Raw genomic sequence first — 19089 nt, 5'->3', positions numbered from 1 at the left:
CAGTTCCACTCTATAATTGCACAGGGTCATTCAATGTAGTCAGAAACCCTGTCCAAATTACAGTGTTTTACTTTAGCCTACCGCCTTGCCATAGCGTATAATCTCTCCAGCCCGTTCTCACAGCTTTTTGGTTAAACAAGAACCATAAACACAAACAAACCATAATTAACTTTAGCGTGACGCATAGGAAATGTCTTTATTTAGTTAGTTAACATGGTGAGGAACTGGGGATGTGGAGCCGAGGATATGTCCTTGAGAATTCCTGTAACAATGAGGTGCTGCTTATAAGTCATGGACAGATGTAGCGCGACATAACACACGCGAAATCTAAACGGAAAGTGAGAAAGGCGGTTCTGGGAACGCTATTGTGTCTCTCATTTTCCCCTATGTACTGAAGTCCCGCCCAGAGGAGGGCAGAAGAGACTGAGAACCGCAGCCACAAGGACATGCTGTAGTCCCCGCTAGAATCTTCAACTCCAGACACCTTCAACCCATTTAAAGGTGAGAGAAAACGTTGACCGTTTGTTTCACGTTATCAGTGTTTTGCGACCAAAATTAAGATTGCAAATGTTTAATGCTGAATTATTTTATTTTCGTGACGTAATTGTGTGATAGTCGTTGAAGCAGTGAAACGCGCTCGGGACAGCGTTTAACTTTTCAAACCACCTCAGTGAGGAAACGTGCTACAATTAACTTATTGTTCCAAAGACGTGTTAGAGCGAATTTGTTGAAACTAGTAACGGTAACGTTACCTAACGTTAAAACAGACAGGTGAGACGAAAGAAAATTGAGGACTGTGAGGAAAGTATAGATTCTTAGAATATCAATTTGATTTTTGCGTCACTGAAGTTCATGAATGATTCTTTGTTTAGTTATTTATTTTACATTCGGATTGTTCTATTAGGCTGTTATAGGGTTGTTATATTAGCCTACCCATGATCATTCATTATACAGGCCTCCATTTAAAATATTCCAAATAACTTCATGTCTCTTGAGATTTAAATCAAATGTGTGGATTTTAAATTAAATTAATATCGCAAGAATGAACGTGCACTTTTTTTTTGTTTTGTCCCGTGAGAGTAGCTAAATTAATGTTGTTTATTTCGGTTTCCGTAATTAGCAGTAGAGGAAATCAGCTCCAGCTATCGTTACAAAACATCTTTCATCCGTGAGCTATCTCTATCTGAAAGTGAGCTCTTCTTCGTCGTCCTGCTGCTGCTGACTGGATGTGATTCAGTAGGCCTACTGTTTTTTTCCCCCCCACTAGCCTACTATATTTGAGAATCTCCCCATTTCCTGGCAGGAAGAGCTGCTTCAGGAGATTGGACAGATCCGAGTTTAGTAGGATACTTAAAGCTATTAGATTAAATAAGCAGGTCTGCATGAACATGCATAGCCTATACTCCCATCAATTTCTGCACTGCTTTATTGTATACCAGGTTTTTGTATAAGTTGTTTTTTTCCATTCGGTCTGTCAACATTTTATTACTGTCTGTCTTGTAGTGTTTGAACATTGTATGTAGTTTAGCATTTAAGTCATGGCATTTTATCCTTTAACATTTAATTAATATTATTGACCATTATTTGCTTATTTGTGTGTGTCAAAACCTGTGTGTGTAAAACATCTTGTAACAAATCAGCTGTAATCAGGAGTTCCAGATACTTGAACTCCTGCAGCTGTTCACTAATGTCTAAATATTTTGCCCTGCCTAAAGAAGGCTGCCTGTTGAAGCTTGTTGCATAATGCATACAGTGAAGATCTTATTAGCCCTGGGTTTCTTTTTTTAAAATAATGGTTACGGTTACTCATTCTGTGCACAGTGCAAGCAGATTGCATCTAAATACGGGTATGCAAGCTTTTATGTTGTCTTTTTTTCTTGAGAAATATTTATAAAAGTACAAACAGTATGTGGATACTTGTGTTTAACCTGTAGAAGACTGATTGTGTTTACTCTGATGTAAGCACCATTGAATGACTTAACATTTTCAGCAGGTACACAACTTAAGGATTTATTGTCAGCTGAGGTTAGGTTTTTTTTAATTCATTTGCTGACAGGTTTGTGATGATTAAGCTACTAGAGTTGTTGTACTTGTACTTGCTATACTTGTAAAGGATGTGTGTGTGTGTGTGTGTGTGTGTGTGTGTGTGTGTGTGTGAATTTCCCTGACAACTGGCTTGTGAAGACACTATTTAAACAGACTCATAAATCAGTCAAATTGTGTTTTAGCTTTTAAAATTTGAATATCAATACGTTTGTTTAAGGATTAAAGTTTAGCAAAGAACATTTGATGTAGCTATGCTGGGAGTAGAGAAATCTACTTAGAGCACTTTATTTTATTAATTAAAATATCAATATTTGGCACTGATATTTTGTCCCACCCCTATACACAATAGTGTAGTTTTAGTGTTCATTTTATTTTGGTGCGATCACATTTTGACTCTGGGACCTTTTACAGACTGTGAAGTGTTTTTTGTTTTGGTCTTGCATGTAAATTATATGAGGGTTGTTTTAGTTATCTGACAACCGATCAGAAAGCATAATTTAGTGTGTTTTCTGGTGTGTTATATCAAGTGCAGGACTATAACTGGGTACTTGTCTGCATTTTGTGAAAGGTGCATTGTAGGTGTTTAAAGTCTCCCTTCTGTGAAAATCAAGCTTTTTAAAGTCAACACCATTGCTGAGTATTTTCACCTTAACTGCAGTGGACCAAAGACAATTTTAAAAATGCTTATTGAAATCATGTTTATGACGTCACAAACTATGTGTGATTATCAGCGAGTGGCTCTGTTGTGACTGGAGGCTGGGCTAATTTGCATATTCATAGAACCAAATATACTAAGTGAAGCAAGGGTGTAGAGTTACATTTAAGCTATTTTATGGCATGACAAAAAAAAAAATCAAGGAAAAAAACGTTTAAATATGTGATTTTGGTGATTGGTGAGCTTTAAGGGACAAAATGATTGACTACAAGGGGAATTTTAAATGATGACACGTTCTAGTACTACTCCCCTTCCTTGTTGCATTTTATGTTTCACTACTGTGTTGTCATTGCTCTCCATCTTTTCTACATCAATGTAAACCATTTTTTTCTTACTGGCTGACTGCTGCAAAGTGAAGCCAATGCAGCACTAATCTCAATAATTAATTAGATCAGTGGAATATGCATTGTGTACGGCGTGATGGAAAAAGTGCATCAAAAGAGAGTAGATGAAGCCTGCTGGACTGCCTTCATTTGGAGTCAGTACGGGCATTTTATGTCACGTCTTCAATACTTAAAGAAAAATTAACATAACCTTGTATGAAAATATCATATCGAGAAGTTAATGCAGGATTTAAAATATTTTGCAACGACATAAGGGCACTATGCCCTTAGTAGATAAATTAGTAGATAAAGTTGAGTTTCTTTGATTGCTCGTAAAAACTGCTTTTTTTCAACATTTTACATCACGATAGGGAGCCTCAGCTCAGTGCAGAATAGGCTGGTATTCAGTAAGGGCGGTCAACAATCAGTGTGTTTTCGGTATAGCTTTTGTATTTCAATTTATCATCGTCATGTAAATTGTGTTTGTGGAGGTTGCAAAAACCTTGGCCTGTCCGGACATCGAGTCCACAGGTTTCCTAACAAGAAAAAGGATGGTACTCTTCTGTGCCTGATGCAGTTTGTGCAGGTGAAGAGATGGGATTTCTCGTCTCGGCTTCGCAACGGCTTCGAAAAATGCAAAAAAAACCCCCCAAAAAACGTGTGTAGCGATCACTTCAGATCGGAGGATTATCATCCCGACGATATGATGGAGTTTAAAATGGGATGCTGAAGCAAGAATATTGATTGTCTTATACTGTACCAATGGCATGTGATAGGTAACTTAGTCATGCCCTAAATGGAGGCAACTTGTAATTAAAAACAAAATTACTCAGATTGTTTAAATATTGAAATGTTCTGTTTATGTTATAACCCAGGTGAAAAATAGGTACTTAAATGTACTTTGAGTTTGTTTTTAGTACAAGAAATATGCTCAAGTATAGTTTATATACATTTAATAGTAGGCCTATATACCCTAAACATACTCATGTCTGCTGGCCTGATATATGATGTTAATAATCTGTACAGTACTGCACTCTCTCACCAAGCACCTGTCCTGTTCTCCACTAATTCTCTTCTCACACCACAACTCAATTTGTCTCGGATCATTCTGTCTAACATTAACCCTAGCCTGTCCTCGCTCTCTTGGCAGCATAGCAAAGTCATAATTGTATGGCTATGGTCCGTCATACGAGTAAGTATTTCCTTAGCATCCGAAATGTCATTCGCCTTATTCACTTGTGGCTCGTTTCCACTGAGGGGTACGATACGGTACAGTACGGTACAGGTCGGGTACACCATGATCAGGCTTGCGTTTCCACCGCCAACAGTACCCTTAAGGCCAATTTATACTTCTGCGTCGAGGGTACGCCGTAGTATACGGCGTTGGCTTCGCACGTAGGCGACGCCGTTGTGAGCATTTATACTTCTGCGTTCAGGTATTGGTTGCTCTGCAGTACTGCTCCGAAACGCTAGGAGGCGGCGGAGGGTTTTAATGTTCCACTGTGTTTATATTCCTCGCGGCTAGGTTACTACAAGCAATAGCGACTGAAAGAGAGTGGATCATGTTGGAGTTGGAGCTTATTGGGGTGGAAAAACAGTTCATTTTAGTGAAATTACTAAAACTGAAAGGCAGAAATGAGAGAAGACGTCGGAGAAGATAGTACGTGTGTAAATGCGTGAGAAGGTACGTGCGGAAATGCGTATGAGGAAATACGATGCTACCAAGACGACCAATCACCGATCTTGCGGTCCGCGTCGTCGCGACGTGTAGTTACATTTTTGAAGAGGTGCGCGTCAAGGCCAATTTATACTTCTGCGTAGGGTGCGCGCAGTAGGTACGGCGTAGCATACGCACAGACGCGTCCCATACCGCGTACCCTTCCGCGTTGCCTGACGCGCACCTCTTCAAAAATGTAACTACACGTCGCGACGACGCGGACCGCAAGATCGATGATTGGTCGGCTTGGTAGCATCGCATTTCCTCCTACGCATTTCCGCACGTACCTTCTCACGCATTTCCACACGTACCATCTCCTCCGACGTCTTCTCTCATTTCTGCCTTTCAGTTTTAGTAATTTCACTAAAGTGAACTGTTTTTCCACCTCAATAAGCTCCAACTCCAACATGATCCACTCTCTTTCAATCGCTATTGCTTGTAGTAACCTAGCCGCGAGGAATCTAAACACAGTGGAACATTAAAACTCTCCGCCGCCAACTAGCGTTTCGGAGCAGTACTGCAGAGCAACCAAGACCTGAACGCAGAAGTATAAATGCTCATAACGGCGTCGCCTACGTGCGTAGCCAACGCCGCACATTACGGCGTACCCTCGACGCAGAAGTATAAATTGGCCTTCAGGCAACGCGGAAGGGTACGCGGTATGGGACGCGTCTGTGCGTATGGTACGCCGTACCTACTGCGCGCACCCTACGCAGAAGTATAAATTGGCCTTTACTTGATAGGCGTGGTATGCTGGAAAGAAGCGATCGACGTAATTTTCGCGCGAAGAAAGTGACATAGTAAACAAGAATGGATGACAGACAGCAGATCTTGTTCTTGCTTCTCGGCATGTTTGTCACTAGAAACAAGCGCTGGCATTAGGCGTTTCCAAGAAGCCAACGCAAAGTCCGACTCAGGAGAATGATCCCGAGGACGCGAGTCCAGTAATTCTGTTAATGGAACAGCGCGTTCTTGAACGCGGCACTCTGCTCGCTCTGCAACTCCGGTTATCTCTGTATGTTCATTTTAGGCAACAATAAAACGAAATATGTTATAAAACACCACTCTGCTTCTTTTCGATTTCATTTCAATACATTTTAAACATTCTAAAGCACATAAATGTGGTTCAGGCAACGCATAGCCTATTGATTATATTCACTGCATGTATGTAACGTTATATTTATAACTAAATATAAAACAACCCGGCCTCTTTTCGTTTAAATTTAAAAATATTAAACATATTCCAGGCAATGTGTAATGCAATGTATTGCATATCGCATTGGTACAAATGTTGCAATAAACAACAGATGATCTTGTAATAAAATAAAAAAAAAATTACAAAACTATCTCTTTTTGTTGAATTTCAGTTTTATCAATAATAGCCATTATAAAAGTATAAGTAAAAGGTACAAAAATATATACAGTAAAGCTTTAATAACATAAAGAAACAATTCAGTCAGTCAAATAGGCTACAAATTCAGCGCCGAAAGATATGAAACTTCACGTAGCCTTCTGCCAAAACTATTGGCCAGGGAACGAATTATAGATTCACGAGACCAAAGATCGCCTGTTAGGTTTATACAAGACGAACTATATCTCATGTTTAACCACTACAGAGACGTCCGAATCAGCGGCAAACATCAGAACGACTAGCCGAGGAAAGGCTGTTCCAGGGGACACGAGCGCGAGCGTCCGGTGATCGCTTGGAATGGATCTCAGTCAAATGATCATAAATCTATAAATAAACCACAGATTTGAGCTTTAAAAAACTACTTTCTCGCCTGAAAAATTCTTACAACTACATTTCGTGACAAAATAACAGTAGGATTATATTTCAACTGTATGCTAATGCCCTTGTAGCACGCGCGAGTGAAGATACTCTGTCCACCAATCAGCGTTCTGCAGTGAGTCTAGCTCCACCTTTTAGTACCCTTTCACTGTGCTATGGCGCTTTTCCACTGCATAGTACGGTATGGTTCGGCTCAGTACGCTTCGACTCGGCGCGGAACAGTTCGGTTCGCTTTGCGTTTCCACTGCAGTAGTACCCCTTCAAAGTGTGTGGGACTGATCGTTATTTGCGCGCGCCTCTACTGCCATGACATCATCTTAAAAGCGCCACATTTTCAAACCCACAACACAGGAACAATGGAGACTATCGAGGGGATGGTGTTCCTGATTTTTGGTATGTGGTTGTTTTTAACTGCTAGACGGAACAATGTGTTTAAAATGAGGCTGATGGCAGCAAAACAAAAATACTGTTAAAAAAGTGTCTCGTGTCGCAAATCCAATGACGCTAGTAGTGACGCTGGTAGTGACGATTCTGTCTGACCAATCAGTGATCTGCAGTGTTTCACGTCACATTTTAGTACCGGTACGGTACGCTTGGAACCTCAACAGACCAGGTACCATTTAAAGCGTCCTGAAGCGAACCGTACCGTACCATGCAGTGGAAAAGCACCACAAGTGAGCCGTACCGAACCGTACCGTACCGTACTATGCAGTGGAAAAGCGCCTCTAGGTACCCCAACGGAAGGGTACCTAAAAAGTGGTACGGTACGGTTCGGCTTTTTGGTACCATTCACAAGTTTTGACAGTGGAAACGCAAATAATTGCGTACCGAACCGAACTGTACCGTACCGTACCACTCAGTGGAAACGAGCCATTGGCAGCCATTTTGAAAACGGAACGCCGGCTGAGGGGTACACTCACCCGGAAGGATGCATGCGACGCAGCAGCACCAGCAATGAAAACTCGCAGTGTGGACCACCAATCTTTCCTGTCCGCCCGAATTAACGATGCAAAATGTGAAGCAAAGTGCCAGTGACTGAAACATCCCCCGGGCTGTGTTAATTAAGGGATACAGTATCGGAGGTTTTATCCACGACATTGAACGTAAGAATGGACGCCAATTTACCTCAGTTTCTGCAAGCTTGTAGGAAGCTGTAATATGGAGTTGTTGACTGTGTACTATTAGAATCCATACAAATCCATAACCATCATTATTTTTATTCTTTATGAATCTATACAAATATGTGTGTAACAGGATCAGTCCCTGTCAGACCTTAAAATCACTTCTCATGCCTTTCCTTTTACATACCTGTGAGTGATTTGATTGTTTTACATGTATGTGTGTGTATGTATAAGCTACTGGATGTGTATCTATCTAAACAATAAAGTACAATTGTATTACACATGGATGATTTCCTTCATAACTTTATAATTTAATATACCGGAACCAGAACAAGTATAAGAAAACATAAAAAAAAAAACATTAATAGGCACACTGGTTAAGGTTTGTAAAGGTAACTTTTTTGTATATAGAAGTTGGTACAGGGGAATAATGTAAAAGCTTGGAAAAGGAACCAGAACATCAGAAAACAATTCAAATCAACTGGCCGTTAAAAAAAAAATGATAGGCAGTAGTGTTGTCAAAAAACTCGGTACTTCGGTACCAAGTCGGTACTAAAAAAAAAAAATGTTACGGTACCAGCTTTTCTAGGTACCGAGTACCAGGTTAATCCAGTTCTGTTCTAGACGCGATGTCTGAAACGTGCACAGTTGCGTCCTCTTTATAACGCTGATATGGCTCTCTCTCTCTGAATCCACTTGTTGAAACGAAAGGAGGAAAGAGCCACATATGGAAATATTTTGGATTAGGCTAATGTCACGTTGCCATAAGAGGCCGATTACATGCAAATTCGCAATTTCAAATATAGGCGCGAGGCAAGCGCGCTCCTAATAAAAACTCGTTGGCGTTGCATAGCAACGACAGACGCCGCGTGAGAGCAAGCGCTTTGGAAAGAATAAGCACGCGCAAAAATATAATTAAAAAACACGCGCGACATGTGAACGGCCTCTAAAGTGCTTTCGGGGTAGTTTTACGAGTAGCCTACATGAGCACAGTAGTATCTACCCGACACCAGAGTACTATGGTATTAGTATTGTCATTTAATGTCAATGCCAGTTCTAGGCGTATTCTTGCCTTTATAACTCAGCAGGTTTAAAAAGCCTTTTTAAAATTAAATATGAATGCAGTTTTAGATTAATAAAAGGACAGTCAAGTCAAATAAAACATGTTGTATGGTAATGCTACAAAGATACCATTCATAAACATTACTTAGTTATCAACACATTGAGTGAACAATATATTTTTACAACATTAATTAATGTTTGAAAATGTTATTTATTACAAACACCTGATTGTTCATGTTTGTTCACTTAATTCATTGTGCATTAAATAAATAATGGATTAAAACTTTACAAACAACTTTAAAAATGTGTTAGTGTAGGCCTATACTATTGTTTATTTTAGGTCATTTTATCTAATCTTTTTCTAAAGTGTTTATAATACAAATGTACAGTTTCCATACTTGTAACCGTGATAAACACTTAAATATATGTAAATTTAAACTAAGCTTTGGTACCGAAATTGGTACCGAGAACCGTGAATTTTAACTGGTATCGGTACCGAATACTGAAATTTTGGTACCGTGACAACACTAATAGGCAGAATAGTCTAGGTTTGTAACCTTGTACATAGAAGTATGGAAAAACAACCGGAAAAGCTCAGAACATTAGAAATTGCATTAGGAACAAACCATTTAAAAACATTAACAAAAGAGAACTAAATACATAAACAGATTATCAGTGATGTCTTGCTCGTTGTTGGGGGGACAGATGTTAGTAGCCCATCTTGGCAAAGTGAGCGAGAGTGTAGAGCAACCCCAATTAGAAATGGCTAAATTGTCCCCCTCAATTTGATGTTCATGAAGCTGCTCTGCACTCCATTATCCCACCCATGTTCAAGACATGGTTAAAGCCTTACATACTAGTGATGGTTGGATTGTGGTGTGATTATTTACAGTGACTTTTATTCCAGTGCAATACGTTTTATTAGTCAATGCATAATGGCATTAACCCATGTCTTTTCCATCATGTTCTATTATTTTCAATAATAATTATATATCATTTAATTTTTATTTTCAAATAGTTTAATAATTAAATAATTATAATAGTTTTTGCTATATACAGCCATTTTTACGAGAACCATTGATATTTTGGTATTGTGACAACTCTAGTTTAGCATATCAGCCCTTTAGTAAGGATGTATTGTGCTGTAATTTGATCAAGTTCGGCTGGTCATTGAAGTCATTAAGCAAAAATCTTACTGTAAACCCTACAGTATAATATGTTATTCAAAATATCCATAGCTCATCATTATTCATAATTCTCCATTGTGCCTTTACAGGAGAATGATTCCAGTGACCGAATTCCGGCAGTTCACAGAACAGCAGCCGGCTTTCCGGGTTCTGAAGCCATGGTGGGATGTGTTCACAGACTACCTTTCTGTGGTCATGCTCATGATAGGTGTCTTTGGATGCACTCTGCAGGTAAATATTACTATTATTCTCTTTAAACCAAATACCAAAATATAACCATTTCATTTTTTACAGCTGAAAATCGAGTCTTAAGTAGAAATCAAGCATTCGGTCAAGTTATCAATATTCCTAATCATTACTAATCAAATGATATATCAAACACAATCAATGTAACAATTTAAAAGAAATTTAGCTTTTGTACAGTAGCAAGAGCACCGCTTTCTTGCAGTACTATTTCACTCGCTGTGATGTCACAGGGTTGGTTGTCTTGCCTGAGTTCATCAGATACAATGGTAGGGAGACAGATAAAGTGAAGGACAGATAGTGAAAGATAAAGACAAAGACCATGAAAGATGGAAACTGGACCACTATTGCATTAGTCCTGGATGTATTTTTTTACAGTGTTTCAAAGGACAAAAGAGTCCATAATATTCATAAACTGCCTGAAAGGGAGTTGATTCATTTCCTGAAACACATTCAGACACACCCACTGCCACAATATTTCCATAGTTACACTTGGATACAGCATGTTGCCGAAAAGACTGTCAGAAGTGAAAATCAACCACAACCAAAATTAACACCCAGCAGCAAAATAAATATTTATTACTATGATTCCACGTTTACCAATCAGGACACCATACTTTGGATTGTCTCTAAAGGTTATCTATAATCCCGTCATCTCCCTTACCATTCTTTTTTTATCCTTTTGCATTCAATGCAATTAAGTTTTTAACCAATTTTTCCTTCCTAACCGTTTTTTTTCTATTTCTTTATCAGCCCAGAAATCTTCTTGGTGACAGAAATTATGAGTTTATCTATTACTAGAAATGATTACAGAAAGTCAAGTCAAGTCAAATATATCTATATAGCGCTTTTCACAATACAGATTGTATCAAAGCTGCTTCACAGTATCAATCAAGACAACATAACAGTGTTTGTTTATTCATGAAAAAAGACAATCAAGATTGGTAGAGCTGATCGATGGTATGATGGGTCATTTAATTTGAATATCCCCAAACTAAGCAGAAAAATCAAAGACCAGAATCAAAACTATTATAATCTTAATTTATGCAACAGAGCCAACCTACGATATAATGTCACTGGATGTAGTACTGCAAGATGGCTGTGACCTTGCTACAAAAGTTATAACAAAACATTTTTTTTTTTTTATTGTAAATGGTTACATTTATTGTGTTTGTTAAATATAGTTTTTAAATAGAGTGGAACTGTATTGACTAATTAATGTTAACTTGACTGTCTGCTTCATTTCCTCTTTAAGCAGTTCCAAAACATTACAGGCCTGGAATCACAGACATGACTTATATTAAAGGGTTAGTTCGCCCGTTTAAGACATGAAGTTGTATGCAATCCTTACCAGCACTATAGTGTATACACACTGACCCACTCTGTTGTGACCCCCCTGGTCAGAGTTCTGACCGCTGGAAGTTTTTCAATGAAGTACTCCCGGCTATTTTCCGGGGCCACAAAACTGTGCGTTTTTACGTGAAAAAATGATTTGCGTTTCAAAGCTTAATTAATTTACCACACAAAAAACACGCCGGGCAAAATTCATACCTCAGTTTTAATGCGGCACTATTTTCTATCCATTTCTATCAATCCGCACTGCCGCAACGTCAACAGTGAGCACGTTACGATCAGCTGTTGATAGCGCGCGACTCGCTGACAACATGTCTGACTGCGAAACTTGGGATGATGAAACGAATTTTAGCACAATGTCAGACTGATCAGATGATGAAAGTAATTTTAGCACAACGACAAAGGGATACCTTATGAACCGGAGTATACCGATGCCGAACTAACCTATCGATTGACGAGGAGGCCAACTGTCTGCATTAGCTACATCCAATGACATTTTCCCTGCAATGCTAAATGCAGGTGTCCTGGAGACGTTCTTCTACATGCCTAAACTCAATTGGAAAAAGCGACCCAAACCAGCTGGACTTGACGGTCAGATGTCGGCTGAGTAAGTGTGATCGCTCATGTTGCTTTGTAGTTTTTTTATTTAAGAATTTAACGTTGTCTTGACTAGTTGGCTATATAATAGGCCTAGTCTATCTGACTGCATTATTATTATACTGAGTGGACAGTAATACAATTATTAATAAATTAATAATTTTATTACTGTCTTGACACCAAATGTCTCATCAGCTTGTTTACCGTATAGTTTAGACATGGGACCATAAAGTTAGCTTACCCGTGGTACTGGTAGCAAACAGCGAAACTCTTTAAAATATTTTTTTTTCCCTTTTCCTCCTTGGTTGGGGATGTAATCGTCTTTGCTGAAGTGAGCACACACACGAAAATCCTTTATTCGGGATATTTTAGCTCCCATGGCAACCAGCCAAAGCTGTCTCATAGGAAACAGGAAAACGATGGAATATGAACTTTGATCCTCGAACATCCTTGTGGTCACAGCCTGGGAATTTACAAGTTCGCACTATTGTTAATTTAATACTTTTTACCTAACGTTAGTTGTCGATCGATTGTGTAAAAACTATGGAACAGCTGATCGTAACGTGCTCACTGTTGACGTTGCGGCAGCGCGGATTGATAGAAATGGATAGAAAATAGTGCCGCATTAAAACTGAGGTATTAATTTTGCCCAGCGTGTTTTTTGTGTGGTAAATTAATCAAGCATTGAAACGCAAATCATTTTTTCACGTAAAAACGCACAGTTTTGAGGCCCCGGAAAATAGCCGGGAGTACTTCATTGAAAAACTTCCAGCGGTCAGAACTCTGACCAGGGGAGTCACAACAGAGTGGGTCAGTGTGTATACACTATAGTGTTTGTAAGGATTGCATACAACTTCATGTCTTAAATGGGCGAACTAACCCTTTAAGGCAAGATTAAGCCTTAGTTCAAATAGCACATTTAAGTAGTTTTTATGAATATGCCTTTGAAAAAAAAACAAACAAAAAAAAAACATTAGTGATGTGCATCGAGACAAACCAATGGCACTGACATAATTTAAGAAATGCCAGTGTGAGTGACAGCCGGGTGGACTGTCTTCCTTGATCAACGGCAATGGAATAATAAATTACTTCACACCATCGATGTATTTCCTCTGTGCATAAACAGCCCACTGTTGGTCAGTGCATGCATACTGCATAAAGTGGGAGTTTGCTAACGGAAAATAGCTAAATTCCAGTCACCCCACACGAAAAGATTACCCCTTCTTCCCCTCATGGTGGCCCCTCTATAAACACAAAATGACTCCTGTAGGTTAGCTACTCGGCCTCGTAAACTACTAGGTGGAGCTTAAGCAGCAAGTTTGCTCTTTAGTTGCAATTCGCCTAGATGATCCTGAATTATTTTTAGTTTCAACAAACAACATTAACAGGAAGCCATTGTTAAGACAGGGATATCCCCCACTGTCCCTGGAGGTGCGCATCAAAGAATGGCACAGTTGTATGATGAATTGCAATTTGTAAATTGTGGATGTTCATTGTGATCTCTGTGAGGGTAGTAAAAATGATCCTAATGAATTATTTTAGTAATGCCATTGCATAATCCTGTGGTTTGCTAAGTGACGATGTTTGGCTGGGGACACTTTGAGTGGCCTGTAATGCATAATGGACGTTTTATTAGCCACTTGGGTCTGCTGCGCCTCATCCATTTTGCTGCAGAGAAGCCATGTTCAGAGCTGCTGATACTTCATTAGCAGGCTTTACTCTGCAGTCTGCCTATAGTGCTTGTATTACACTATAGTGCTGTATAGAGCTCTCACAATTCTCTTTCCCTGGCTTTTTAGCTGATTTTTCTCATTACCGGTACCTTTGCAGGCAGAAACCACATGGCAATTACCAGACAAACTAAACTGTTAAGCAGGAAAAGGGGAGGCAGGGCACACATCTTGAAACGAATACAGTGCTTTACAATGCTTTTTGTTTACTGCTTTTTTCACTTCTAGTGAAAATACTTTTTTGGTCTGTCCTTTAAAATTATTTAATGCAAAATTGAGTAGTTCATTCGCACGTTTTCTTGCTAACTCAAAGGTATTTCACCTCTTTCTGGAATTCAAGTGGCCAGTGCAATGATTAATCATTTCCTGTCTGAGTCACAACACTAATGTCAGAGCACCAAATTGGTTATCTTAAACGATATTCTCCTCATCAGATACTGTTACACTGTTCCTGGCAATCTAAAGGTGGTAAGGGATTGGAAATTCAATACATATAAAAATGAGCCTCATCTACCGTTTTACACACTGGAGGTTTATTTATTTGCTCTCTGATGTTTTTGAGGTTCATTAGCTTTCATCTTTTATTTTTTTTTATTCAAGGACAATTATTTGGGCATATCCGTATATTTAGAATGACTTTACAACATGGATGAATGCTACTTTTATGTTAAGGGGCTCTTAATCTGTGTGTAAACTCTCAAAGGTAGATTTTTCTGGATTACCCAAAGTATAGTCCATAAACAGTGCAACTTGACTGGCCTGCACAAAAACCTGACCTGAACCCCTATTAAACACCCCTCCAAGCTGTAGCAAAGTTAAAAAGCCCACAGTTCATGCTATTGTATGACATAATATTAAGATTTGCCCTCACAGAAAGCACTGGAATAACGAAACCCATTAATAATAAGTGAGTATGCAGTAGGGGTGTTATAGTACACAATAATGATGGTTCAGTACCTCGGTTTTGAAGTCAAAGTTCAGTATGTCAGTTGTCCAGAGGGGGAAAACAAACCCTGTCTTTTTAGTAATTAATGTTTTACTGGACAAACCATGTCTGTCTTTACAAAAAAAGTCTTTAAATATGGGAGGGGGTGTGGGAGATCAGCAGGAAAAAAAATCAGAAAAACGATGTCGCAATAGTGTTCAAGTGCGTGAATGGCGGTTGTCGCTCTGCCATTATAAATAGGCAGTAACATGTCAGTTCCACTGAATGGTTCTTATTCAGACCATTGACTTGTCACCGACTAAACAAGCCCGGGAATAGAAGTGCCTTGCCATAAAAAAAGCATATGGGGAGGGGGAATTTAAACTTTTTTTTTTTTTTAGGTTTAAATGAGGGTGTGACCAAATAAGTTTAATAACTTAGGTTTTAGGTTTATGACTTAGTTTGAAGCGCTTTATATAAAGCATGTCTCAATTTTAAGACAACTTGTATCGTACACTTATCCGGCAGAAGATCACTCTTTGTCTTTTGTAATTTTTTTTTTTTCAGATGTGTTCGCAACATCAAAGTATATCAATATTAACGATATTGTTCCATCCTAGGGGGCAAACATCGAGTTTGAAATAAAGTTCCACACACAGAGAAGTTCAGTACATGTATTCACTACATATGCATACCAAACCAAAAGGCCTGTTATGAAAATGTTCTGTAAAAATGTGTACTGTTACACCCCTAGTATCCACATACATTCTGATGTCTGATGGCATTCATTATATATGAGCTAATGCTCTGTATGATTCGGCATATCTCCTGGCGGGTAGTATTGTAGTATTGCTCCAGAATGGCAAACACTCCCTGACGCAAGTTTATTCAGCAGCTCCATGCAACATAAATGCCGAGATCCCTAAAGATAATGTCCGTAATGCATGTGGTGGCAATGTTGCGTTCTCTTCTTTAGTGAGATTTTATAAATGTGATATAATCAAAAATGCTAAACATTTGGATTGAATATCAGCAATAGCCTAAGCATGTCTTGATTTCAATGTGTTGATTCTGATAGCTACACTCTTTTATGCTTTTAGGTGATGCAAGACAAAATCATATGCCTGCCTCAAAGGACATTCTCACCAAACCAGACTGAGTTGATGTGCCCACCTCCTTCCACAAATCGTGTAGCGATCGTGCCTGTCCATGAGTTGAAAGGTCTGAAGACCAACTTGGATATTCAGCAGTATAACTACATAAACCAAATGTGTTACGAAAAGGCACTGCATTGGTATGCCAAGTACTTCCCTTACCTGGTTCTGATACATACCCTAATTTTCATGGTGTGCAGCAATTTCTGGTTCAAGTTTCCTGGGTCCAGCTCTAAAATTGAGCACTTCATATCCATCCTGGGGAAGTGTTTCGACTCTCCATGGACTACCAGAGCATTGTCAGAAGTGTCTGGGGAGAATCCTGAAGAGAAGGACAACAAGAAGAACAGTGCCAGTAGGTTAAACCTTGATACTCCGATTGGAGAGGGCAACCTGGAGAGGACTTCGTCTTTAAGATCAATTCCTGAAAAGATTGTCGTTGACAAGCCAGCAGCAAGTGTCCTTGACAAGAAGGAAGGAGAACAAGCCAAAGCCTTGTTTGAAAAGGTCAAAAAATTCCGCCTGCATGTGGAGGAGGGTGATATATTATATATGATGTATGTCCGTCAGACTGTTGTAAAAGTGCTCAAGTTTATCCTTATTATTGCTTATAACAGTGCTCTGGTGTCAAAGGTTAGGTTCAATGTTACCTGCACTGAGAACATGCAGGATATGACGGGTTACCGGTACTTCTGTTGCAATCATACTATGGCCCACTTGTTCTCAAAGCTCTCCTACTGTTATCTGTGTTTTGTTGGTGTTTATGGACTCACATGCCTTTATACATCTTACTGGCTGTTCTATATTTCTCTCAAGGAGTACTCCTTTGAATATGTTAGGCAAGAGACTGGAATTGATGACATCCCGGATGTAAAGAACGACTTTGCTTTCATGTTGCACATGATCGATCAGTATGATCCCCTATATTCCAAGAGATTTGCCGTGTTTCTGTCAGAGGTGAGCGAAAACAAGCTGAAACAGCTCAACCTTAACCACGAGTGGACCGCTGACAAGCTTCGGCAGAAGCTGCAAACCAACAGCAATGACAGGCTAGAACTTCAACTCTTCATGCTGTCTGGCCTCCCGGACACCATCTTTGAGGTGACAGAGCTGCAGTCTTTGAAGCTTGAGATCATTAATAATGTTACCATACCAGCAGCCATTGCCCAACTAGAGGATCTCCAGGAGCTTTCGCTTTACCAGTGCTCGCTCAAGATCCACAGTGCAGCAACCTCATTCCTCAAGGAGAACTTGAAGGTGCTACGAGTGAAGTTTGATGATGGCCGTGAACTTCCACATTGGCTCTATGTGTTGCGGAATTTGGAAGAGCTCCATCTGATTGGCTCTTTGAGTTCTGATGCGTCAAAGAACGTAACCTTGGACTCTTTACGAGAGCTCAAAGCACTGAAGACCCTGACACTCAAGAGCAACTTCACCAAGATCCCTCAGTCCATCGTGGATGTGGCCAGCCATCTACAACGCCTCTGTATTTGCAATGATGGCACCAAGCTGGTCATGCTTAACAACCTGAAAAAGATGGTGAATCTAATAGAACTTGAGTTGGTGCACTGCGACCTCGAACGCATACCACATGCCATTTTCAGCCTGTCTAATCTGCAGATGTTGGACCTGAAGGAGAACAATCTACGCTCCATTGAAGAGATCCTCAGCTTTCAGCACCTCCGGAAGCTGACCAGTCTGAAGCTTTGGCACAACGGCATCACTTTTATACCTGAACACATCAAAAAACTCGGGAGCTTGGAGCGCCTCTACTTAAGCCATAACAAGATCGAGATCCTACCTTCACACTTGTTCCTCTGCAACAAACTGCGCTTCCTTGATCTTTCCAACAACGACATCCGTTTTATTCCACCGGAGATAGGCGTTCTCCAGAGCCTTCAATACTTCTCTGTTAGTTGCAACAAAATTGAAAATATTCCTGATGAGCTCTTCTTCTGTAAGAAACTCAAGACACTGAAGCTTGGCAGAAACACGTTGTCTGTCCTTTCACCAAAGATTTCTTTCCTAAGTGTACTGACTCTCTTGGAGTTAAAGGGTAATCACTTTGAGGTCTTACCAGCTGAACTTGGTTCTTGTCGCGCCTTGAAGAGGACTGGACTTGTTGTAGAAGACGTGCTGTTTGAGACTCTGCCTTCAGACATCAAGGAGCAAATGCAAGCAGAGTGATTGCTTAGCTTTAATGCCAAATATTGTAATCTGACTCCTTAGGAGACAAGACTCCAGGTGTTGTAGACGTCCTGTAGTATGTATTGCGAACTATATGGGTGAGTACCTACATTTCATGTTTAAAGCTGGACTTGAGCTTAAAGGGTTAGTTCACCCAAAAATGAAAATTAAGTCATTAATTACTCACCCCCATCCTATACCAACCCCGTAAGACCTTCGATCATCTTCAGAACACAAATAAAGATATTTTTGATTGAATCTGAGAGCTGGATCAGTCCTACATAGACTGCCTAAGGGACTGGCTCTTGACAGCCCATAAAGTCATTAAAGAAAAGGTTTAAATATTCCATATGCCTACAGTGGCTCATTTATAAGTTTTATCAAGCGACGAGACTACTTTTTGTGCGAAAAAACAAACATAAAAAACGACTTTATTCGACTATTCTATTACTTCCTTATGGGCGCATGCACGAGAACTGAGACGAGGACGTTCTCCTTCGACTACTTCTTTTTACCGGCTGCTCACCACTTGGGAGTATTACCGCCACCTACCGTATAAGATGATGTGCTGATATAGCTGGAAGCGCAAAACTTTCTGTTTACAAGCAGAGGAAGATGCATACGCTTTTCAATTAGCGTATTGTCCGCACTATAAGGTGCACTTAAAAGCCTTTAATCTTCTCAAAAAACGACAGTGTTCCTTATAATCCGGAGCGCTTATATATATGGATCATCATCTTATACGGTAGGTGGCGGTAATACTCCTTAGCGGTGAGCAGCCGGTAACAAGAAGTAGTCGAAGGAGAACGTCCTCGTCTCAGTTCTCGCGCATGCGCCCATAAGAAAGTATTGGAATAGGCGAATAAAGTCGTTATTTATGTTTTTTTCGCACAAAAAGTAGTTTCGTCGCTTGAACTTATAATTGAGCCGCTGTAGGCAC

The 19089-nt window shown here is 39.7% G+C and overlaps 1 protein-coding gene across 1 annotated transcript; it reads left to right on the top strand.

Moving 5' to 3' along the window:
* Positions 1–281: 281 nt before the first annotated feature.
* On the top strand, positions 282–18339 carry lrrc8c (leucine rich repeat containing 8 VRAC subunit C). The gene is made up of 3 exons (XM_039691357.2): positions 282–501; positions 10050–10191; positions 15909–18339. Exons 2-3 carry the CDS (start codon positions 10054–10056, stop codon positions 18147–18149), a joined length of 2379 nt encoding a protein of 792 aa, XP_039547291.1. The 5' UTR covers positions 282–501; positions 10050–10053; the 3' UTR covers positions 18150–18339.
* The last annotated feature ends 750 nt before the right edge of the window (positions 18340–19089 follow it).

Source organism: Pimephales promelas, chromosome 8 (assembly GCF_988280905.1).
Source record: "Pimephales promelas chromosome 8, fPimPro1.hap1.1, whole genome shotgun sequence".
NCBI lineage: Eukaryota > Metazoa > Chordata > Actinopteri > Cypriniformes > Leuciscidae > Pimephales > Pimephales promelas.
Note: the sequence above shows the minus strand (reverse complement) of the source record. Positions and strands in the feature narration are given on the sequence as shown.

Bases quoted from the DNA above. Each gene is read 5' to 3' on its own strand.
- lrrc8c (XM_039691357.2), top strand. From the start codon at position 10,054: ATGATTCCAGTGACCGAATTCCGGCAGTTCACAGAACAGCAGCCGGCT. The intron at 10,192-15,908 runs GTAAATATTACT...TTATGCTTTTAG, and splicing joins TCTTTGGATGCACTCTGCAG to GTGATGCAAGACAAAATCAT.